Here is a 25,413-nt window from a genome sequence, read left to right as displayed (position 1 = left end):
CAGAACAGATTTTCCTGGTGTCCGCCCATTTCACCACCGTGGCTCCAGACTGTCGCGCGGAATGTGCCTCAGGTCCCCTCAGGGAGAAAGAGGGCCCCCAATTTGGCCATCACTGGCCTGCCAGCATAAAGCAGAGTGGTCAGCAGCACTGCCTCACAGCACCAGGGACCCGGGTTGATTCCCAGCTTGGGTCACTAACTGTGCAGAGTCTGTACGTTCTCTCTGTGCCTGTGTGGGTTTCCTCCGGGTGCTCCAGTTTCCACCCATAGTCTGAAAGGCGTGCTGGTTAGGTGCATTGGCCATGCTAAATTCCCCCTCAGTATAGCTGAACAGGCTGGAGTATGGCAACTAGGGGATTTAAGTGAAGCAGTTGAGGCTACCTCATTGAATGTTTTTAAGGCAAGGATAGATAGGTTTTTGAACAGTAAAGGAGTCAAGGATTATGGTGAGCGGGCGGGTAAGTGGAGCTAAGCCCACGAAAAGATCAGCCATGATCTTTTTGAATGGCAGAGCAGGATCGAGGGGCCAGATGGCCTACTGCTGCTCCTAGTTCTTATTTTCACAGTAACTTCATTGCAGTGTTAACGTAAGCTTACTTGTGGCACTAATAAATAAATAAAAGATTAATCCTTAATATCTGGAGACCTGGGAAAATTCTCTTTTTTTCTTCATTGGAACCTCTTAAATACCTCTTCTTTGGCAAGCTTTAGGTCACCCCACTAAAACTCATTCTCTGACAGGGTGTGCATTTTATAATATGCCTCTGTCAAGGGCTGTAAAGTTTCTATATTATTGCAGGTTATTGCTGTTGAATATTGTAATGGTGCACATTACAGACTTTGACAGGAGCGCAAAAGGTATTTATTAATGAGGAAAAACTGTACCAAGGCAGGCAGCCCCCACTCGCCCCGGTTGCCCCTTTCTCTAAATGTCTTCCACTTGTCTTCAGACTGTCTTCCACTGAAGAGTGAGCTCCATCCCCTTGGATAACTGGTTAATCAACCACCTTTGGTCACAATTTGCCCCTCAAGCGAGGTGACTCTCTTCTGCTGCGCTGCCCTTTAAAGGGACAATTGCCACAAATCTTCATTCTTTCAAGAGTTTGATTTGGTTTTCTAACAGCGCGTATTTGACGGGAAGTAATGACGCTTTGTTTGCCTTGCTAGTTCTCGGCTTACCAGACACCGTGGAGGAAGTGTGCCCGGAGATGCCTCAGCTGGACGGGTTAATAAAGGACATCAACGACATGGCAGAATCTGGAGCCAGGTATACTGAGATACCTCACATTATTGAAGTTATCTTGCCCATGCTGTGTAACTATCTGTCGTACTGGTGGGAAAAAGGGCCTGAGAATAAACCAGATGGACATTGCTGTACTGTCGTCACTTCAGAACACCTCAGTGTGATCTTGGGCAACATCCTGAAAATTTTGAACAATAATCTGGGCATCGATGATGCTTCCTGGATGAAGAGACTTGCAGGTAAGAATATAGTATTATTTTGAAGAATATATCACAGCTTTGTGGAATATATCATTTTGAATAATAAATTAATATAATTTAATTCTGAAGAATATAAAAGTATATTATATTTTTCAACAGCTCCCCCCACCCTCATCCACAACCCTTTAGGTGCACTCATTTCCACTACGACTTTTCCACACTGTTTTATGCATTTCTTCTGTGCGACCATTCACTTTAAGGGGCGGCTGGATATTGCCGAATGGGATCAAAGGTTATGGGGAAAAGGCAGGATTTGGCTATTGAGTTGGGCGATCAGCCGTGATTGTAATGAACGGGCGGAGCAGGCTCGATGGGCTGACTGCCCTCCTCCTGTTCCTATCTTTCTGTGCTTTATACTCACTGAAGCAAATAGATCTGTCCTGCTTTGGTATAATCTGTGTGTAAATATTTATATTTACGCACCTATAATTTGCTGAATGTTAAATACGGGCCAGTTTATATCACAGGTCACTGAATAGTGGAATTGTATCCTTGTGCTGCCACTTTTAAGTTGACACAAAGTGGATTTGACTGCACGCGCTTTTGACCTGACTTCTGAGTACTTTAGAAAGAAAGAAAGTCTTTGATGTAATGATTTCCCAGTCCTCAGACAACCACCACCACCCCCCCCACCTCCTTATACATATCAATCAGGAACATGGGAGTAGGGTTATATAATTCAGCCCCTTGAGCCTGCTAGTCCACTCAGTTAGATCATGTTCAATCTGTACCTCAATTTCATTCACACATCTTTACTTCATGTCCCTTAATACTCCAGCATGACAAAAATCCGTCTATCTCCGTTCCTAATATTTCAATTGACCTGAGCCCTCAGTTTTTGAATTTCCACCCTTTGTGCTTCCTGACATCACCTTTTTTCTTACTTATTCGTGTCATAAGTAGGCTTACATTAACACTGCAACGAAGTCACTGTGAAAATCTCCAAGTCGCCGCACTCTGGCGCCTGCTCGGGTACACTGAGGGAGAATTTAGCACGGCCAATGCACCCAACCAGCACGTCTTTCCTTATTGAGAAGGGATACACTGGCACTGGAGGGGGTGCAGAGGAGATTCACGAGGTTGATTCCCAAGTTGAGAGGGTTGGCTTATGAGGAGAGACTGAGTAGACTGAGACTATACTCACTTGAATTCAGAAGAATGAGGGGAGATCTTATAGAAATGTATAAGATTATGAAGGGAATAGATAAGACAGAAGCAGGGAAGTTGTTTCCACTGGCGGGTGAAACTAGAACATAGGGACCATAGCCTCAAAATAAGGGGCAGCAGATTTAGGACTGAGTTGAGGAGGAACTTCTTCGCACACTGTGATGGTGGCACGGTGGCACAGTGGTTAGCACTGCTGCCTCACAGCACCAGGGACCCAGGTTCGATTCCCGGCTTGGGTTGCTCTGTGTGCAGAGTCTGCACAGTCTCCCCATGTCTGCGTGGGTTCCTCTGGGTGCTCTGGTTTCCTCCCACAGTCCAGAAATGTGCGGGATAGGTGCATTGGCCATGCTAAATTGACCCTTAGTGTCCCGGGATGTGTAGGTTAGAAGGGATTAGCAGGGCAAATATTTGGGGTTATGGGGAAAGGGCCTGGGTGGGATTGTCGTTGGTGCAGACTTGATGGGCCGAATGGCCTCCTCCTGCACTGTATGGATTCTATAATTCTGAGTCATGCTAGACACCTTTAGTTGTGAAACAGGTTTGATGCACCCAGCTATAAGCGGAGTGAGCGCTCAATGTACGTCCATCGTTAGACCTCTGACCCTGTGTAACAGCAGCATATTAACTAGTTGTTTCTTTGTATATTATCCAGTGTATGCTCAGCCTATTATTAGCAAAGCAAAACCTGAACTGCTGAAAAACCAGTTTATACCAACCCTGGAGAAACTGAAGAAGAAATCGATAAAGGTTGCGGTCGAGGAAGAACAAATGAAGGCAGAAGTCAAGTCAGATACCCAGGAGGCTGAGCTGCTCATTCTGGATGAGTTTGCTGTCCTTTGTCGCGATCTCTATTCCTTCTACCCAATTTTGATCCGCTACGTGGATTACAACAGGCAAGTTTACCAATGTGGTTCTTAAACGACGTGCTGCTGTCAGAACTCTTGACTTCTTGTAGCGATGTTGTTCGAGAGAGTTCATGGATATAGAGAGCATCGTGCTTGCAGTGAAAGTGCATCCCCGTGGCACTATCCCCCCAGCCCAGCACCCAGCCTGGTGAGTGGGTACGGCACACCTTGGTGAGTGGGTACGGCACGCCTTGGTGAATGGGTACGGCACGCCTTGGTGAGTGGGTACGGCACGCCTTGGTGAGTGGGTACGGCACGCCTTGGTGAATGGGTACGGCACGCCTTGGTGAGTGGGTACGGCACGCCTTGGTGAATGGGTACGGCACGCCTTGGTGAATGGGTACGGCACACCTTGGTGAGTGGGTACGGCACGCCTTGGTGAATGGGTACGGCACGCCTTGGTGAATGGGTACGGCACACCTTGGTGAATGGGTACGGCACGCCTTGGTGAGTGGGTACGGCACGCCTTGGTGAGTGGGTACGGCACGCCTTGGTGAGTGGGTACGGCACGCCTTGGTGAGTGGGTACGGCACGCCTTGGTGAGTGGGTACGGCACGCCTTGGTGAGTGGGTACGGCACGCCTTGGTGAGTGGGTACGGCACGCCTTGGTGAGTGGGTACGCTGATGGGGTTTTTCTCACTTCTTGAATGATCCTTGGAAGCTGTTAGTTGTGTTGTTCTGGGACATGGGCACACCCTGCGTTTCTGAATCCACGGGTCTGCCCCTGGTCCATCGTGCTGCCACAAAGCTTCCAGCGTCAGTGCTGTACTGTGTTGACCGTCAACACTTGTGGCTGGAGGTCAGCCTTGTTCTGGCCACTCACTCACCATCAGCAGGTGAGCTGCTATAGGATGGAGTGAGCCTGTGTCTCCGTGCACTCTGGCTTCTTATAGCTGCTGGTTATGTGGTTTGTATGGCACAAGTAAAGTACATTTATATATCTGCAAGTGGCCATTCACTGATATCCCATCCAACATGCCTCGTCCCATTAGAAAATACAAACTGTGTCTCCATTTCATTCTCATTGGTCCCTCACGTAAATTGGGAGAAGGAAGTGCACAACGAGACTGAGTGTCCCCGAAAACCAGTCGCTGAAGGTAAGTATGGAGGTGTGCAGCAGGCGGTAAAGAAGGCAAATGGTATGTTGGCCTTCATTGCAGGAGGTTTCGAACTCAGGAAAAGGGATGCCTTGCTGCAATTATACAGGGCTTTAGTGAGGCTACACCTGGAATATCGTGTGCAGTTTTGGTCTCCTTATCAAGTTCTCTTTATAGAGGGAGTGTAGCGAAGGTTTACTCCTGGAATGGCAGGGCAGATGTTTGAGGAGAGATTGAGTTGGTTAGGATTATATTTGCAGGAGTTTTGAAGAATGTGGGGGTGAAATCGCATAGAAACCTGTAAAATTCTAACAGGACGAGACATGGTAGATGCAGAAAGGACGTTCCCAATGGTGGGGGAGTCCAGAACCAGGGTTACAGTCTGAGGATATGGGATATACCATTTAGAACTGAGATGAGGAGCGATTTCTTCACCCAGAGGGTGGCAAGTCAGTGGAATTCACTACCACAGAAAGCAGTTGAGGCCAAAATGTTGGGGGTGGGATTGTCCAGCCTGCCAGCCCCAAGCTTCCCGCCAGCAGGAATTGGGAACTTCCATTAATGTCACACCACACCACTGGGAAACTCACAGGCAGGGTTACACTGCCGGTGGGACTGGAGAATCCCATCGGCATGAATGGCTGGAGAATTCCGGATATTATGTTTTCAGGAAGGAGTTAGATATAGCTCTTGGGGCAAAGGGGATAAAAGAACCCTGCGGGAATGGTGGGATCAGGGTATTGAGTTGGATGATCAGCCGACATCATACTGAATGACAGAGCTAGAGGCTTGACAAGCCAGATGGCCTCCCCCTGCTCCTTCTATGTTTCTCTATCCTTCTTCTTGGGGCGGCATGGTGGCACAGTGGTTAGCACTGCTGTCTCACGGTGCCAGGGACCTGGGTTCAAATCCCAGCCTGGGTCACATTCTCCCTGTGTCTGCAAGGGCTTCCCCAGGGTGCTTCTGTTTCCTCTCACAGTCTGAAAGACGTGCTGGTTAAGTGCACTGGCCATGCTAAATTCTCCCTCAATGTGCCTGAACAGGCGCCAGAGTGTGGTGACTAGGGGATTTTCACAGTAACTTCATTGCAATGTTAATGAAAGCCAACTTGTGACTAATAAATAAACTTTTCCTTTATTTTCCTCACTGTCGCAACCATTTTTCCAATTCCCTCTCCAGAGCTCACTGATCCTCTCTCCAACTTTATCCTGTTTATTTCCATTTGAATTTGATTTTTTTTTTAATCTATTCCTCTTGTTCTCATCCCGCTCTAACAGTTGTGTTTCTTTCTGCACTCTCATGGTGTGCAATCCCAGCCTTTCTCCTGACCCTGGAGTCGCCGATCTTCCCCTCCCCAACCCTTTTCCTCCTGTTTTACATCAGTAGGTTGTTGAAATGCTTCAGACTCACGTCCGGAACCCTGCACCAAGGCCTCCTTGAAGTTGCCACTAGTGCAGGACTCCAGGTACGAGTCAGAGAGAAGGGGCCTGGATAAGTTGGTGCATGTGACTGCAAAGGCATTCTCAACATTATTCAACGCATCATTCTTGTTTGCCATTGACACTGTAGATAAAACGGTATTTGATTTTCTCATAGCTATTGTGCTGTTCTTTTTGGAAATTTGGAGTTTTTTTGCCGTCAGCATGTAAGCAGCCTGCTCCAAGCCAACCTGCTTTCTCTCTTCCAGGGCAAGATGGCTGAAGGAACCAGATCCAGATGCAGAAGAACTCTTCCACATGGTGGCTGAGATTTTTATCTTGTGGTGTAAATCACACGTAAGATATATTGATATATAAAATCATCTAAAAACCAACTTAAGTACTTCAAAAATGAAATAGTTCTTCACATCAGAGAGGTGTTTTGAGCATTAAGTTTAATTGAAGCTTCTTTCTCTTGTAGTAGGTTGACATTCCCTGCTGCTTGTGATCTTGCTTTTACGGGGTTGGTTAAATTGCTCTGGCCAGCTCACCGCTGATGTCCAGTCCAGAAACTGAGTCCTCACTTTCCACACGTTTTATTCCAATGAAGCAGGGCAGTACAGTGGCACAGTGGTTAGCAATGATGGCTCACAGTACCAGGGACCCGGGTTCAATTCTGGCCTCGGGTCACTGTCTGTGTGGAGTTTGCACATCCTCCCTGTGTCTGAATGGGGTTCCTCCGGGTGTTCCAGTTTCCTCCCACAGTCCAAAGATGTATGGGTTAGGTTGATGGGCCATGGTAAATTGAGTGTCAGGGGATTAGCAGTGTAAATATGCAGGGTTTCGGGAATTGGGCCTGGGTGGGATTGTGGTCAGTGCAGACACGATGGGCTGAATGGCCTCCTTCTGCACTGTAGGGAATTTGAAATCAATATTTTTTAAAAATCCGGAATTAAGAATCTACTGATGACCATGAAACCATTGTCAGTTGTCGGAAAACCCATCTCATTCACTAATGTCCTTTAGGGAAGGAAATCTGCCTTCCTTACCTGGTCTGGCCTACGTGTGACTCCAGAGCCACAGCAATGTAGGTGACTCTCAACTGCCCTCCAAGGGTAACTAGGGATGGGCAATAAATGCTGGCCAGCCAGCGACACCCATGTCCCATGAATGAAAAAAAAATTAAATTTCCCTAAAGGATGTTGTAAGAAGTCTCACAACACCAGGTTAAAGTCCAACAGGGTTTATTTGGAGTCATGAGCTTTCGGAGCACTGCTCCTTCCTCAGGTGAGCTGTTGCGAGACTCCGTACTGTGCCCACCCCAGTCCAACACCGGCATCTCCACGTAATGGCTAAAGGACATTGACATGAGTGAACCAGATAGGTTGTTCTGACAACCAATGATAGTTTCACCGTCACCATGAGTGAGACTTGCTTTCAGTTCAAGATTTCGATATTGAATTTAAATGTCAGCAGCTGCCACAGTGGGATTTGAAGAAAGCATTAGCCTGGGCCAGCAGCTCAGTGACATTACCACAATTCCACCATCTCCCTCAGCTTGTCCTGCACACAATGATTGGTGTGCGCAGGTTGTGGACATAGGTGGACGAGAGCAGCTAAATTCAAAGTACGGCACGTGGAAATCCTCATGAATGAAGTTATTGGACATCTAGCGACTTTAATCAGACAATTGTAGTTGGACCTGTTAGGATATGAACTTCCTGATTGAGGGCTGGACAATATAAGATGTCCCTGATTAAGGACCCCATCGATGGGGTCAATCAGGGAGCTTCTTGCTTTGTATTTAACCAGGAGTGTCAGTTCCTCTGGGACTCTGAGTGTAGGCTGCTAACTGAAAGCCCTCTGTATGCTGTTGTTGGATTTGTAAATAAAGGGATTTTGATGAAGGGACTTCTGTCTCCGAGGGCTTATTACACATGGAACACAGTAACTATTGCAAGATTATCAATTCAAAAACCATTCACGGCCCGCGGAGCAGTGTTGCCAGATCAAGAGCGATCAGACCGGATCCTCTGACCTCACCCCCCTGCTGGAATTCTCCAGTCCCGCTGCTGTGAATGGAGATTTGGCTGAGCGCTTAATTCTCCATTCTCACTGGCAGCGGCAGCGGGGGGATGTAAGAGACCAGAGAATTGTGTGTAACTTTACTGAGCGCTGTAGGCTTCTCTCAATCCCAATGCCTGTTTTACAGAATTTCAAACGGGAGGAACAGAATTTTGTGATTCAGAATGAAATCAACAACATGGCCTTTCTGATTGCAGATAGTAAGAGCAAGATGTCCAAGGTAAACGTCAATAACTTATCCCTTAACTCGCATGATACGTACAGTGGATCTAAAACAATACATGATTCTCAGATAAATCTTTACAATTTCATATGATTGCCAAGTGTTTATTGATAAACTGTAAAAAATTGAGTTTAATGTAACTGTGGTAATGAGAATGGATTGCACAATGTAGAAATTCTCAATGCACATTGTTAATATTACCATGAGTTACTGCAGTCAAAACTCTTGACGTGAAGTCATTTGTTCTAATAGCGGATAGATTCATAATCTGATATTAATACAGATGTTGGTAAGATAAAGGTAATCGAAAATGATTGGGATTGAAATTTTCCAGCCCTTCCAGCTGGCGAGATCTTCCAGTCCCGCTGATGGTGACCCTCCACTGCAGGTTCCCTGGCAGCAGAGGGCACGAGCCATGGAAAGTCTGACTGATATCAGGGGGACCAGAGGATCACCTCCACTGCCACAAAACATGCCGCGCGTGTGTGTGTGTGTGTGTGTGTGTGTGTGGTGTTGGAGGGGGAGGGGCAGTGCGGTGGCTGTAACAATTTAATTATTCTTCAAATTAGGGTTGAAGGGGATTTTAAAAATGATTGCTCCTTAAGCGATGCGCCAAAACTCAGAAGGGGGCAGGGGGATAGAGGAGGGAGGTGGTGGTGGAGGACACGGAGTTGGGCGGTCGGGGGTGCAGTGGCACGGTGGAACAATGGTTAGCACTGCTGCCTCACAATGCCAGGGACCCAGGTTCAATTCCCAGCTTGGGTCACTGCCTGTGTGGAGTCTGCAAGTTCTCCTGGTGGTCTGCATGCCTTTCCTTCAGGTGCTCCGGTTTCCTGTCACAGACTGAAAGACGTGCTGGTCAGGTGCATTGGGCGTGCTAAATTGACCCGAGTGTCGGGGGAATTAGTGGGCTAAATCAGAGTTACAGGAATAAGACCTGGAGTGGGATTGTGGTTGGTGTAAACGCAATGAGCTAAATCCTCCTTCTGTACTGTAGAGATTCTTTGACCCCCCCTCCCAATGGAAGGATATGACCAGTGTTGCACTGAGCAGTGTAGATAAGGCAGATTCTGTTAATTAAAGATAAGGCAGTATTGTTAATGAGCAACTTGCTTCATAGCAATGCATGTTCACCGAACCTCTGCTGAATAAGAATTGTGATTTGCTCCTTTTACGGATAAGGATGTGTACGAATAATAACTTCAATTATTTTCAGATCTTAAATTTTAAACAATGTAAAAAATGTGTTAATAAAACCAAGTTAATTGAAGTTGCCTGCTAGGTGTTCACCAGGTTACACTACTGACATGGTGTTCATTGATCAGGGTATTGACAGTAAGTAACAGTTTCTATGTTAGAGCAACAGTAGGAATTAATACATAAAAATTTTTCCTTTACAATCACTTGGTAAGCCAGACTTTGAATGTTGTTGAAAAGAGGGACTTGGGGTGAATTTTACCGTCCCACCTGCCACAGGAATTGGAGCTGGCAAGAGGCGGACCATTGAGAGATCCACTGACCACGGGAGGGATTCTCTGATTTTGGGATGAATGAGGCCGGAATATCCCGCCCAGCTTGTCAAAGTTTTACATCTTACACTCATCAGAACAAACGCAAGAGTGCCAAATTTCAAATAATCGTGACAATTTCTACTACAGTAGAAATAGAAGATTGGGGAACTCCTATTTCCCCATGGTTTTCTCCACGGAAATGTCTTAACCAATCAGAGTCAACTTGCTAACCAATCAGAACGCCTTCCTCCTGTAGTATCAGTTGTTGCGATAGTTTGAGATTTGGCATTCTTTTTATTTATTTATTATGTGTCACATGTAAGCTTACATTAACACGGTTGCTGTGAAAATACCCTTGTGCTTGTCCGAATGTGTTTGTCTTGTGTTTTGTCCTGCTGAGTGCAAGATGAAAAACTTCAGCAACATGGCTCTTTTCACCAATGTTTACTTCCACTTTTTCTCCGAGACTGAAGGTAAAAATCTTCTCTGTCGTTAATCGGGCAATTTCAGTCTGGTCATGTCTTGTTCCCCAAATTGGATCGGAACTCGTGATCTTACTGAGGAAGGTTCCAAGGATGGTGGGTGTGTTTGCGTGGGAAAATAAACAGGAATGCAAACGTTTAATCCTCTGAGGTCGGGATTAAGATACGTTTTTGAAGGAGTTTTTTTTTTCTGCGAACACCTGTCCTATATCTGACCTAGAAATGGTCTTGGTGCAAGAATGGAAAATTTAATTTCCAAAACCTAACATTCCCACATCTTCGGGATCCAAATGTCACCGCGTTAGGAAGTCTGGGCGGAATTTTGCCCTCCGTGATCAGAATGCTCCTTGGGCCAAGAAAGCTGGCACGTCGATCTCAAACTGCAAAGCCAGAATTTCTCTCCAGATTCTCCAGCGCTCAGTGCACAGAAAATTTGGGGACTTGGTTTCCGCCATCAGGCCAGTGGGCGGTTGCTGGCTCCAGAGAGAACAGAGCCCCCTTTTTTAAAGAGTGCCCAATCTCTGACAGAGAACAGTACTCCCCCTTCCCCCACCCCATGAGCACTGAGGCAACCCCAACCCTCAGGGCAACTCCCGCATGCCGCCCCCCCCGAAACACTGGGCTAACCAAGCACTGTAGCAACACCCTGCGCAACATAAGGGGAACATCCCAACGGAACTCCCCAGAGGGCACACTTGGGCAGTGCCACAGTGCCGGGTTGGGACTGCCAGGCTGGCATAGACAAGTCTGGACTGCCAAGGTGCCAGAGCAGTGCCGTGGTGCCAATGGGCAGTGCCTGGTCACTGCCCTGACATACCTCTGTTCTTCCTGAGGCTAAACTTACTTCTGCACCCCTGACGGGTTTCCCTCTACAGCTTCCCAATTTTTAATGCTTGTTGTAATCCAGGCTGATGTGGTGCCAATGGGATGAGGGGGGTGGGGGGTGGTGGAATTCCTTACCCGGAGGCGGAGTGTATGGTGAGGAAGGTCCATATTAATTTATTGAAATTAATTCAAATGAAGTTCCTGTCCGCGTGGGAACGCTGTTATGTCACCGGCGAGGGCTGGGGAAAATCCGAGAATGAGACCTGGCAGCTGAGATTCCGGTTCCTGTGGGGGATTTTCCACCAGACTGCCGTTTTCGCCTACAGCGAACCAAAGAGAAATTCCTCCTGCCCCCCCACGCCCACCCAATATTATAAATTGTACTCGCTCGCCCCAAAACCAGCAAATCCCACCCAAGATCAATGGACCTTTCCATGGTCTGCCCCATGCCTGCTCCACTTCCCCTGGCAGGTGGGATGGGGCAATCCTGCCTACAGAGTCCTACCCATTAATCTTCGGCACAATGGCACGGTGGTTAGCACCACTGCCTCACAGCACCAGCAACCCGGGTTCAATTCCTGGCCTTGGGTCACTAAGTGTGGAGTCTGCATGTTCTCCACACTTACAGTGACCCAAGCTTCCTCCGGGTGCTCCGGTTTCCTCCCACATTCTGAAAGACGTGCTAGTAAGATGCATTGACCCAAACATGTGCCGGAGTGTGACAACTGGGAGAATTTTACAATGCATTAACAATGCAATGTTAATGTAAGCCTTACTTGTAACTAATAAATAAACTTTTTTTACTTCACTTTAACTTTTGCATTAATCTATAGCACAACTGATAAACAATTGACTATCAACTCTGACATCCTTAATCTCCTCCTGCATTTGGCACAGATCGTAATCAAGTTAAGATGTGTGAATTGTATTTCTATCAACTGTTTTAAATGTTTTAATGTATTATTAATGTTCTTGTATTTATATTTTTCCTCTTTTAAGCAGTGTAAACAAGTTGGCCTAAAGGTCAGAGTGCATGATTGTGTTATCATGCAAGTAGCTCCACAGCTGGCTTGGCCACATCAGTTGCTTTTTATTTTGAAATGATCACATTTCCAGCACTTGCAGGTCCCTGAGTACGGTGCTATGCTCATTGTCTGAATCCTCCGCAAAAGGCTAACTCTGCTTGTCATGAAGTGTACAGCTACCGAGAAGAATGTGCCATGAGCAACAAACATGGCTTTCAAAGTGTAGCCTCTACGCAAATTATGTAGAAACTTATAGACTGATAGCAAGTCACGAGGCAGTAAATTCAACCAAGCAGATTGTTTATCTGAACCAGGTGGGAGAACGTGCAAACTCCACGCAGACAGTGACCCCGAGGCTAGAACTGAACCTGGCTCTCTGGCGCTGTGAGGCAGCAGTACTAACCATCGTGCCACAAAAATCCAGGGATTGGTCAGCTTTTCTTACTTTCAGTAATCATTTGACCAATTGCTGAATGGGAGACTGTCCCTCACAAATGAAATTCTGTACGACTTAATGAGACACGACATAAGTTGTTTTTCTGACTGAGAAAATTCCAAACCATATCCATCCAGCCAACAGCTGCCACTGGTTGATGCTACGTCACAGCACGGTGACACAGTGATTAACACTGCTGTCTCACAGCGCCAGGGACCCGGGTTCAATTCCAGCCTCGGGTGTCTGTCTGTGCAGAGTTTGCACGTTCTCCCCATGTCTGTGTGGGTTTCTTCCAGACGCTCCGGTTTCCGCCTACAGTTCGAAAGACGTGCTGGTTAGGCGCGTCAGCCGTGCTAAATTCTCCCTCAATGCACCTGAACTGGCGCCGGTGTGTGGCGACTAGGGGATTTTCACAGTCACTTCATTACAGTGTTAATGTAAGCCGACTTGTGACACTAATAAATAAATGTAAACTTATGCGGTGCCTGAAAGGGTGATTGGAGCAGACTCAACTGAAAATTTCAAAGGGAAATTGGATAATTAAACTCAAATGGAAATAATGACGTGACAGGGTAAAAAGCAGAGTATTGGCACTTGTTGGATAACTGCACCACAGATCTAACAGCTGGACAGTGAACCAAATAATCTGCCCCAGTAGGAAAAAAACACAGGAAAACTGGAGTTCTATTTTGTGCCAATCAGCCTGAACCAGTACCAGTAATTTCTCAAGTTTAACTGGAGTATCAGTCTTTTAGATTTATGTTGCAATCCTGAGGCATTCAGATAGGTTTCTTCTAGAAAACAGCTTCAGTTCTTGAACTTCTGTTCAAGGTTAGACTGCCAGGCAGCCTGGTGGCAATGCTTATTTTTAATTGGTTAATGAACTCCACAATTGGACTTGTTTCTATATAAAGTTGTTGTGGCTGTGGCAAGCGATGGGCCTGAAACCAGAACCTTCAGCAAATGGAGACTGAGACAAGCTGAGAGTTAGCAATGTTAAGATAAAAGCTAGCATGTGGCTAACCTATCATAAGCACAGCTAACCAATACATTCCACTTGTATTAACATCTTTGTGTTACTGGCACTGGCGTGTAACATTTATACATGTTTGGAGCTATGTAATTCTATGGATTACATTCATGATATTATTGTGTATGTGTGACAGTATTATCAATGAAATACAATCCTTATATTTCATTCTAGCCGGATGAAATTAGATGAACATGGGATGAGCTGAATCTGTTTTAATGAAATAAATTGATATTTCACTTAATTCATACAAAATACATGGTGAGCTACCTTGCAGTGAATGATACAGTCCATGCAGTTCCACGATTACTTTGTTCTATGTCCCACTTTGGGACATAGAACAGTACAGGCTCTCCACCCCGCGATGTGCCAAGCTTTGTCCGAAACCAAGATCAAACTATCCCACTCCCTGTCATTCTGTTCTCCATTTGCCTATCCAATAACCACTTGAAAGTTCCTGACATGTCCGACTCCACTATCACAGCCGGCAGTTCATTCCACACCCCAACCACACTCTGAGTAAAGAATCTACCTCAGACATCCCTCCTATATCTCCCACCATGAACCTTAAAGTAATGTCCCCTAGTAACAGCTACATCCACCTGAGGAAATAGTCTCTGAACATCCACTTTATCTATCCCCTCATCATCTTATAAACCTCTATTAAGTCACCTCTCATCCTTCTCTGCTCTAAAGAGAAAGGCCCCAGCTCCCTCCACCTTTCCTCATAAGACCTACCCTCCAAACCAGGCAGCATCCTGGTAACTCTCCTCTGCACTCTCTCCAATGCTTCCACATCCTTCTTATAGTGAGGTGACCAGAACTGCACACAATATTCCAAATGTGGTTTCACCAAGGTCCGGTATAGTTGCAGCATAACCTCACAGCTCTTAAACTCAAACCTCCCGTTAATAAACACAAACACACCATACGCCTTCTTCACAGCTCTATCCTTCAGAGATCTGTGGATATGAACCCCAAGATCTCTCTGTTCCTCCACCTTCCTCAAAACCCTGCCGTTGACCCTGTAATCTGCATTCAAATTTGTCCTACCAAAATGAATCACTTTGCACGTATCAGGGTTAAACTCCATCTGCCATTTTTCAGCCCAGCTCTGCATCCTATCAATGTCTCTTTGCAGCCTACAACAGCCCTCCGCCTCATCCACTACTCCACCAATCTTGGTGTCATCAGCAAATTTACTAACCCACCCTTCAGCCCCCTCTTTCAAATCATTGATAGAAATCACAAATAGCAGAGGACCCAGCACTGATGCCTGTGGTACACTGCTGGTAACTGGTCTCCAGTCTGAAAATTTTCCATCCACCACCAACCACCCTCTGTCTTCTATGAGATAACAAGTTACTTATCCAAATTTCCTTCTATCCCACACCTCCTCACTTTCATCATGAGCCTACCATGGGGAACCTTATCAAACGCCTTACTAAAATCCATGCATACGATGTCAACTGCTCTACCTTCATTCACACACTTAGTTACCTCCTCAAAGAATTCAATCAAATTTGTGACGCAAGACTTATCCTTCATGAAACCGTGCTGACTATCTCAGATGAAGCTGCATCTTTCCAAATGGTCATTAATCCAATCTCTCAGGATCTTTTCCATGAACTTACCGACCACTGAATTAAGACTAACGGGCCTATAATTACTAGGGTCTTTCCTATTTCCTTTCTTGAAAAGAGGAACAACATTCGCCACTCTCCAGTCCTCTGGCACAATCCCCATGGACATTGAGGTTCCAAAGATCAAAGCCAAAGGCACTGCAATCTCATCCCTTGCCTCCCAAAGAATCCTAGGATATATCCTATCTGGCCCAGGGCACTTATCGACCCTCAGGTTTTTCAAAATTGCTAATACATCTTCCTTCAGAACATCTACCTCCTCCAGTCTATCAGCCTGTATCACACACTCATCCTCAAAAACATGGCCCCTCTCCTTGGTGAACACTGAAGAAAAGTATTCGTTCATCGTCTCTCCTATCTTTTCTGACTCCATGCACAAGTTCCCACTCCTATCCTTGACCGGCCCTATTCTCACATAAGAGTAAAAAGCCTTGGGGTTTTCCTTGATCCGACCTGCCAAGGACTTCTCATGCTCCCTCCTAGGTCTCCCAAGCCCCTTTTTTTTTAAATCTCATTCCTTGCTACCTTGAAACCCTCAAGCGACCCAACTGAACCTTGTTTTCTCATCCTTACATACACTTCCTTTTTCCTCTTAACAAGACATCCAACCTCTTTTGTGAACCATGGATTCCCTCACTCGGCGTTTCAAGCAGTTGAGCCTCCAGTTTATTCTGACAAGCTCAAAGTTTGAGTTTACAGAATGATGGGCTGACTGGCCTCATTCTGCACTGTGGTGACCCTATTACCAATTAAATTTCACCATCAGCTAGTGAAGTGGTGAAGTTTCACCTCCCTGACTGAAAGAGACACTTGCTTTCTCTTGGTGGTTACATAGACGCACATGAAATAGAAAGGCTGGGATTCTCCGATGGCGCACACCCACATTGCCGCTGTAGGCGAGAATGGAGAATTTGATGTTCAGCAAGCAACGATGGCACAGTGGTTAGCACCGCTGCCTCACAGTGCCGATGGACTCGGGTTCGATTCCCTCAGGTCACTCTCTGTGTGGAGTCTGCATGTTCTCCCCGTGTCTGCATGGGTTTCCTTCGGGTGCTCCGATTTCCTCCCACAGTCCAAAGATGTGCAGGTTAGGTGCATTGGCCATGCTAAATTGCCCCTTAGTGTCCTAGGATGTGTAGGTTAGAGGGATTAGCAGGGTAAATATATGGGGTTACGTTGATAGGGCCTGGGTGGGACTGTTGCTGGTACAGACTCGATGAGTCAAATGGCCTCCTTCTTGCAGTGTGGGTTTCTACTCTATTCCATTCACTGTGGCAGGGACGGGAGAATCCCAGTCACAGGAAGGATCAGAGAATTCTGATCAAAAGCTTTCAAAATCAGCCCAATGTTTTGAAGTCTTCCTGAAAAACACTCTTGTATAAAGTAAGGCTGCGTAGCTCAAAGCAGTGATCCACGCTGGCCAATTAATTCCAGGGCCTGTCCCGATCCGACAATCTGACAACCAGTTCCAGGATTAGGGGAAGGGATGAACCTAGCCAGGCATTCCGGTGAGGGTCTCAGTGACTTGGAGAGGATATCCAATAAGCTCCATACTAAAACCCCTTCAGTCAAATACCTTGCCAGAATTCCCTATCTGAACATTCTCACGAAGGAGGAATGCTCCCTTGATCAACTATTGCTGCCTGTGAGTCCCTGCATAATCTTGACCCACCACCAGGAGAGAAAAGAGAAAGGTTTGGAGGGACTGGTGCTCCCACATCCTTCCATCTGAGAAAGATGATGGGTAAGCAGCAAATGGTGGCCCAGTGGATAGCACTGCTGCCTCTCAGCTCCAGGGACCCAGGTTCAATCCCAGCCTTGGGTGACTTCCTGGAGTGTGCACGTTCTCCCCATGTCTGTGTGGGTTTCCTCGGTGTCCCCCACAGGCCAAAAGACAGGCAGCTTAGGTGGATTGGCCGTGCTGAATTGCCCCTTAGTGTATCAAAATGTGTGGGTGAGGTAGATTGGCCATGCTAAATGTGTGCGGTCACAGGGATGGGGAGAGGGTCTGGGTAAGATAACCTGTCAGAGATTCGGTGCAGACTAGATGGGCTGAATGGCCTATTCTGCATGTAGGGACTCTATGATTTGTGGAAATCCATTCCAGATGAGATGCCTTCATATGGGCACCTTTGCTGATGGCACAGGTTGAATTTGTATTTTCTGCGAACAATTTAAATTTTATGAACTTTTGGAAAACAGAACTCAGTGTGTGTCTTTAAACCAGTTTGACAATACGATATTCCTGTTTCCCTAATCCATTATTGACAGAATAGCAATCGCCCTTACTTTAACTGCTGCCTCACAGCACCAGGGACCAGGATTAGATTCCCAGCTAGGGTCACTGTCTGTGTGGAGTTTGCACATTCTCCCCGTGTCTGCGTGGGTTTCCTACGGGTGCTCCGGTTTCCTCCCATAGTCCAAAAGACGCTTTGGTTAGGGTGCATTTGGCCATGCTAAATTCTCTCTGTGTAACACAGGCACTGAAGTGTGATGGCTAAGGGATTTTCACAATAACTCCATTGCTTACTTGTGACACAAATAAATAAGCTTCAGGTTCTCATTGTATGAGTAGGGTTAGTCTGATGTAAAATGCTATTGCTAAGCATCTCGTGGTCATGCACAACTTAATTTATTCTAGGCTGAAGGGCAAGGCCAGGAAAGGAAGAAGATTAAGCGCCGAGGTGACTATTACTCAATACAAACCTCCCTGATCGTGGCTGCCGTTAAGAAGTTGCTTCCGATTGGTTTAAATATGTGCACCGCAGGAGACCAAGAGTTAATCTCAATGGCCAAACAGAGATACGGCCTGGTAAGGTGTTCGATTTCTCCTTGAGTACTGTGTCTTCCAGAGTTTAATAACTTGTCGTGAGGTTAATCAGTGAGTAGAATCGAGAATCTCCATGATTAGAATATCAAACTTGCATCGAATATTTGGTTTTGGAGTCTGTTTCACTTTCTGTTCAGAAAAGTTAAACACTGTTTATTTTCCCTTCTTTGCTCTCAAAATCAATATCAACTCTTTCTAGAACAGAAATGATTATACATAATCTATGATTTCCTCTCACCAAAGAATTAAGGGGAGGCAATGGCTTAGTGGCATTATCGCTACACTTTTAATCCAGAAACTCAGCTAATATTCTGGGGACCTGGGTTCAAATCCCGCCACAGCAGATGTGGAATTTGAATTCAATAAAAACGTAGAATTAAAAATATACTGATGTCCATAAAACCATTGTCAATTGTCGGAAAAACCCATCTGTTTCACTAATGTCCTTCAGGGAAGCAGCTCTTACCGGTCTAGCCTACTTGTGATGCAACTTGATTTGATTCATTATTGTCAATGTATTAGTATGCAGTGAAAAGTATTGTTTCTTGCACACTATACCGTTCATAGAGAAGGAAAGGAGAGGGTGCAGAATGTCATGTTACAGTCGTAGTTAGTGGTGTAGAGAAAAATTAACTTAATAATTAATAGGCCCATTCAAGAATCTGACAGCAGCAGGGAAGAAGTTGTCCTTGAGTTGGTTGGCACAGGACCTCAGACTTTTGTATCTTTTTCCCTGATGGAAGAGAGAATGTCCGGAATGTGTGGGATCCTTAATTATACTGGCTGCTTTGCTGAGGCAGCAGGAAGTGTAGACAGAGTCAATGGATGGGAGGTTGATGTGCGTGATGGATTGGGCTACATTCACAACCTTTTGTAATTCCTTGCAATCTTGGGCAGAGCAGGAGCCCATGCCAAGCTGTGATGTAACCAGAAAGAATGCTTTCTCTGGTGCATCTGTAGAAGTTGGTGAGAGGCGTAGCTGACATGCCAAACTGACTCCAGAGCCACAGCAATGTGGTTGACTCTCAACTGCCCTTGGGCAACTAGGGATGGGCAATAAGTGCTGGCCAGCCAGCGAAACCCCAAGTCCCACGAATGAATAATAAAAAAAGTGCCTTAATTTACAACATTAATCTAATGATTCACTGAGCTAGGAGCTTCTTTGTGAAGTTTACCTTGCTGTAATTTTCTAATGAGATCTAAAAGAAACTAATGTTATTTTTCCGTGTTGTGGTAAATGATCCCTCTTTCTGGAAATAGACTCTTGCAATTAAATCACAAAGTTCGAACAATACGCATCCCATTCATAAACTGAAATTTTGCCTACTCAAATCATAATGCTGTTGCCATTTCACAATATGAGAATGTAATTTAGTAATTTAATATATATGTTTTCATTTTAAACTGCTTGAATTTTGTTTGCAATCTTACAGTCGTTGATTGGAATTCTTGATTCTTACAATTACATTATTCTCCCAACAGAAAGACACAGATGAAGAAGTTAAAGAATTCCTTACAGATAACATGCATTTGCAGGATAAGGTAATGTTGAGCTCTTCACATCTCTGAGGACTGGGTTACAGGTGATACCTTGAGCGGGATTTTCCACGCACATCGCCGTGGTGGAGGTGGCCCATCATTGGCCAGTGGCAGGATCTTCTGGTCCCGCCCTGGTCGATGGGGATTTGTCGATATTTCTGCCTATGTAATTATGTTGGGGTTTACACTACATTACATTGGGTAGCACAGGGGGTTAGCACTGCTGCCTCACAGCACCAGGGACCTGGGTTCGATTCCAGGCTTAGATCACTGTCTGTGTGGAGTTTGCATGTTCTCCGTGTCTACATGGGTTTCCTCTGGGTGCTTTGGTTTCCCCCATATCCTAAAAGTCATGCTGGTTAGGTGCATTGACCCAAGTGCTAGAGTCTGCACATTCTCCCCATGTCTGCATGGATTTGCTCTGGTTTCCTCCCACATTCCAAAACCACGGAGGTTAGGTTGATTGGACATTCTAAATTAACCCTTAGTGTCCCGGGATGTGATAGGTTAGAGGGATTAGCAGGATAACTGTGTGGGGATAGGGCCTGGGTGGGATTGTGGTCAGTGCAGACTCAATGGGCCGAATGACCTCCTCCTGCACTGTAGGGTTTCTATGATTCTATGAAGTAAAACAAGCTTTTCATAAGCGAAACAAAGATTTTCATAAAGAGCATCTGCAAGGCCGGTTTCTTCAAGTTGGAGACAGCTTGTGCCAAACAATTTCAATAACAAGATGACGAGTGACATATATTGTAGTCTCAGCACTGTGTTTGCAGTTCAGTTCAGAGTTCAGCTTTACTTTTGAGTTCTATTTGATCAGTAAAGGATTGGCAATAAAAAGCCAGCCTCTCACTCCAGCTTTTCTCCCTCTGTTTGCTTTTGTAATGATTTTTTTGAACAGAACTTAAAATTAAAAAATTCATTTCAATATCTTACTAGTGTTGTCTCCGTCTATTCTAAGGAATGGATGGACACGACAGGTTTCCCATTGAATTAATCTCTCACTGCCAGGAATTCCGCAGTGAGGGTGCATCATTGGTGGGATCTGTGTGAATGACCAGCAAGTTCCTGCCCTAGGTGTAACTTCTACACAAATAGTTCAGTTTAATTTTCAGTTCTTTTGAAAAGGCTGGCCTGAAATATCAGTCAAGCTTTGATTTTCATTCACTGTGTGATCTTCTGTATATTCCCGACATTTGCTGTTTTGTTCCTTCTCCATTTTGCTTGTTACTCTCACTTCTGTTCTTTCATATGGGAAGAATCAGTCGATGGTCTAGTGGTATTATCGCTGGACTGTTAATCCAGCAGCTCAGCTAACAATCTGGGGACCCGGGTTCGAATCCTGCCATGGCAGATAGTGGAATTTGAATTCAATTAAAAAATATCTGCAATTAAGAATCTACTGATGACCATGAAACCATTGTCAATTGTCGGGAAAAACCCATCTGGTTCAGTGATGTCCTTTAGGGAAGGAAATCTGCCGTCCTTATCTGGTCTGGCCTACACGTGTCTCCAGAGCCACAGCAATGTGGTTGACTCTCAACTGCCCTCTAAGGGCAACTAGGGATGGGCAATAAGTGCGGGCACATTTCCCGTGAATGAATTAATAACAAAAAATGTCCAATATTTAAACAAAACCAACATTCTTTTCAAAAGGAGAATGAGTCGTATTCAAAATCTCTATTAAGTCGTTTGTTACAATTGTTTTTACAATGAAAGACAGCTTCTACAAACAAATGCTTCTGTGAGAGTCAACCACATTGCTGTTGCTCTGGAGTCACATGTAGACCAGACCAGGTAAGGACAGCAGATTTCTTTCCCTAAAGAACGTCAATGATGGTTTGTACGATAATCAATGATAGTTGTCATGGTCACCAAGACTGAGATTAGCTTTCAATTCCAGATTTATTAATTGAATTTAAATTCCACCAGTGGCATTATTTAGAATCATAGAATCACTACAGTGCAGAAAGAGGCCATTTGGCCCATCAAGTCTGCATCGACCACAATCCTATAGATTGCATCCCCATAACCCTATGTATTTACCCTAGCTAGTTCCTCTGACACTAAAGGGCAATTTAGCATGGCCAAACCACCTAAGCTGCACATCTTTGGACTGTGGAAGAAAACCAGAGCATCCGGAGGAAACCCATGCAGACACTTGGAGAATGTGCAAACTCCACACAGTGGCCCAACCAACTTGATGGGATTTGAACCAGTGTGCCCAGACCATTAGCTGGGCCTCTGGATTGCTAGCTCAGTGAGATTACCGCTCTACCACTGTCTCTCCTGTTATACATTCATCCTCAGCAGTCCAGACACAGACTGAGGACAACATCATACAGAACAGTGCCATCACACCACTGAGGAAAACAGAGGTCACTTCCAACAACACTAAAACTAGCTCTGTCCTCCCAAGGGGAAACAACCTTTGATTTTGATTTGATTTATTGTGGTCACGTATATTAGTATGCATGAAAAGTATTGTTTCTTGCACACTATACAGACAAAGCATACCATTCACAGAGAAGGAAAGGAGAGTGCGGAATGTAGTGTTACAGTTGTAGTTAGAGTGTGGAGAAAGATCAACTTAATGCAGGGAGGTCCATTCAAAAGTCTGATGACAGCGGGGAAGAAGCTGTTCTTGAGTCGATTGGTATGTGACCTCAGACTTTTGTATCTTCTTCCTGACGGAAGCAGGTGGAAGAGAGTGTGTCCGGGGTGGGTCACCTTGTGATTAGCTTCATTTTATTTGGATACATTTGATTTGATTTATTACTGTCGCACGTATTATAATGAAAAGTATTGTTTCTTGTGCCCCATACAGACAAAGCATACTATTCATAGAGAAGGACAGGAGAGGATGCAGACAGAATGTAGTGTCACAGCCACAGCTAGGATGTAGAGAAAGATCAACTTAGTGCGAGAGAGATCCATTCGAAAGCCCTGATAGTCTCACACTGACCTTCACTTGTTGCAGTGCAGCCCAAAAGATGGATCAAATTTGGAAATGTTTCCAAAGAAGGGCGATTGTATATGGTTCTTTCTCACAGCCAATGTCGGTAGTGAGAATTCTTTGGTTCAGTCGAGTGGTCAAGCTATGTTTAGATGTGTATGGATTGAGGGTAGAATCACTTCCCATTCCATACAGGAGGAATCCTGCCCCTGTCTCATTCTGATTGCTATCTTCTATTTGTATTAATGATTCTTCAATCTCCCATGCAGTCTGATGACCCAGCAGTTCGATGGCAGCTGGACTTGTATAAAGATGTCACCAAGCCGGAAGAGAGAATGGATCCACAGCAGGTTGTGGAAAGGCTGCAAAAGATTTCAGCCGCTATTTTCCATTTGGAGCAGGTAACCAAAAATCCTCGCAAAGCATTTGCAATCATTAATGCGATTAAGCGCTAGCAACGGCAATGCCATGTGAAAGGACAAGCATCTCTCTCTTAGCCGAGTATAAATACAATTGTATGATATGTAAATTAAACCAAAGGCTTGTTGAACCACTAGGAACAGTTCCTGTCGCTGTAATCATATGGATTTCTTAATTACGACAATTCGGATCTCTGGGGCAGCACAGTGAGAAGTCTCACTACACCAGGTTAAAGTCCTACAGGTTTATTTGGTAGCAAAAGCCAAGTGGTGTTTGCTACCTAATAAACCTATTGGACTTTAACCTGATGTTGTGAGACTTCTTACTGTGTTTACTCCAGTCCAACGCCGGCATCTCAACAGCACGGTGGCACAGTGGTTAACACTGCTGCCTGACAGCGACAGGGATTCGAGTTCGAGTTCGATTTCGGCCTTGGGTCACTGTCTGTGCAGAGTGTGCATGTTTTCCCCGTGTCTACGTGAGGTTCCTCCTGGGTTCAAATCCCGCTATGGCTGATGGTGGAATTTGAATTCAATAAAAAATATCTGGAATTAAGAATCTACTGATGACCATGAAAACATTGTCGATTGCTGGAAAAACCCATCTGGTTCACGAATGTCCTTTAGGGAAGGAAATCTGCCGTCCTTACCTGGTCTGGCCTACATGTGACTCCAGAGCCACAGCAATGTGGTTGACTCTCAACTGCCCTCCAAGGGCAACTAGGAATGGGCAATAAATGCTGGCCCAGCCAGCGACACCCATGTCTCACAAATGAATGAAGAAAAAGAGGGAAAGGCTGAAGGGGTCCAGCATGAGAGAGAGTTGAAAGTGAAAGCTAGACTATTCAGAGATAGGTGCCATGGTGGCACAGTGGGTAGCACTGCTGCCTCATAAGAACATAACTAAAACCCCCTACCCTTCCAGTGCACCGGTTTCCTCCCACAGTCTGAAAGATGTGCAGGTTAGATTGATTGGCCATGCTAAATTCTCCCTCAGTGTATCTGAACAGACGCCAGAGTGTGGCGACTAGAGGATTTTTACTGTAACTTCATTGCAGTGTTAATGTGAACCTACTTGTGACGCTAATAATAAAACATATTTAAGAATTCCCACTGAGACCCACGGTCTAAATCAGGAAGTTTAAAACAAGAAATATAAATTAGCCTTAAATGATGTACCAAAAGCAAACTAAAGATGGTGAAATGAAGATGGGATTAAGGAAAAGAGGCAGAATTAATTAAATTATTTTATTTTTAAAGGAAGTCCCTGGCATTGCATTAACAATTATGCCGTTAATACTAGTGTTGTTAATTACCAGCCTTAACTTGCTGCGGTAAACTCAATGAGTAAGGAATACTGAAATCTGGAAAGTTCTTAAAAATTATGGGGAGGTCAAGAGTAAGATGTCATCCGTGTGAAGTAAGCGTAAATTGGCCAACAATGCAATAGTATATGTCTTAATCCACTGCAATTGGTGGTGGACTTCTGCATTGGTAACGGCACGTGCCATGAATACATCATGATTTTCCAAGCAAGATTTAGCCCACCACTAAACTAGCAAACCCCTGCTTATTTCTGTTTATTTTGTAGGTGGAGCAGCCATTGCGGTCAAAGAAGATAGGGTGGCACAAGCTGTTGTCCAAGCAACGGAAAAGAGCTGTGGTGGCTTGCTTCAGGATGGCACCACTGTACAATCTGCCAAGGTAGATGGGCGCTGACTTTCCGTTTACTCATTAGCAAATCACTCCAGCAATTTTTATTATTCCTTATCATTCTTGGGCGAAATTCTCCAGCCTCCTAGTTGCATGATTCCTGCCGATGGGAGATGGCGCGCTGTTTGCCAGTGGTGGGATTCTCTGGTCCCACCACTGACCTTACCCCATGCCAGCGGGATGACCGTGAGCAGGGGGTGCCCTGCTGGCGGGACCAGCTGGAGATAGCTAATAATGACGATATAGATCTCTGGGGTAACCGCTGAGGTTCACTAATGTCCTTTCGGGAAAGAAATCTGCTGCCTTTACCCGATCTGGCCTACATGTGACTCCAGAGCCAGAGCAATGTGGTTGACTCTCAACTGCCGTAGGCAACTAGGGATGGGAAATAAATGTTGGCCAGCCAGTGACGCCCATGAATTAAAAAAAAAGAATCTTACCAATGTGAACGGCTAGAAAATTCCAGCTGTTGTCTTTTTGTTAATTTTAAGTTGCCGCTTATGTTTTAAAGCAGTAATCTCACAAAACATTTTTTACATTGATAAGCAATCACTCCAAAGTCAACTATTAATGCCTTTTTTTTTTCATCATCTGCTTTAAACCTGCT

General features: G+C 45.2%; 1 protein-coding gene across 5 annotated transcripts in view; it reads left to right on the top strand.

Annotated features, from left to right (window-relative positions):
- ryr3 (ryanodine receptor 3) overlaps nt 1-25,413 on the top strand; it is a 322,306-nt gene that overhangs the window by 225,007 nt on the left and 71,886 nt on the right. For all 5 annotated transcript variants that reach the window (XM_080203146.1, XM_080203145.1, XM_080203144.1 and 2 more), the window contains 8 exons: nt 1,167-1,481; nt 3,322-3,562; nt 6,359-6,446; nt 8,302-8,394; nt 17,991-18,161; nt 19,662-19,721; nt 22,944-23,075; nt 24,685-24,797. In XM_080203146.1, coding sequence (XP_080059272.1) covers nt 1,167-1,481; nt 3,322-3,562; nt 6,359-6,446; nt 8,302-8,394; nt 17,991-18,161; nt 19,662-19,721; nt 22,944-23,075; nt 24,685-24,797 — 1,213 coding nt within the window. The remainder of the gene's footprint in view (nt 1-1,166; nt 1,482-3,321; nt 3,563-6,358; nt 6,447-8,301; nt 8,395-17,990; nt 18,162-19,661; nt 19,722-22,943; nt 23,076-24,684; nt 24,798-25,413) is intronic.

This window comes from Carcharhinus amblyrhynchos, chromosome 14 (assembly GCF_965287045.1).
Source record: "Carcharhinus amblyrhynchos chromosome 14, sCarAmb.v2.hapA, whole genome shotgun sequence".
NCBI lineage: Eukaryota > Metazoa > Chordata > Chondrichthyes > Carcharhiniformes > Carcharhinidae > Carcharhinus > Carcharhinus amblyrhynchos.
The sequence above is the reverse complement of the archived record's forward strand: the minus strand, read 5'-3'. Positions and strand labels throughout refer to the sequence as shown.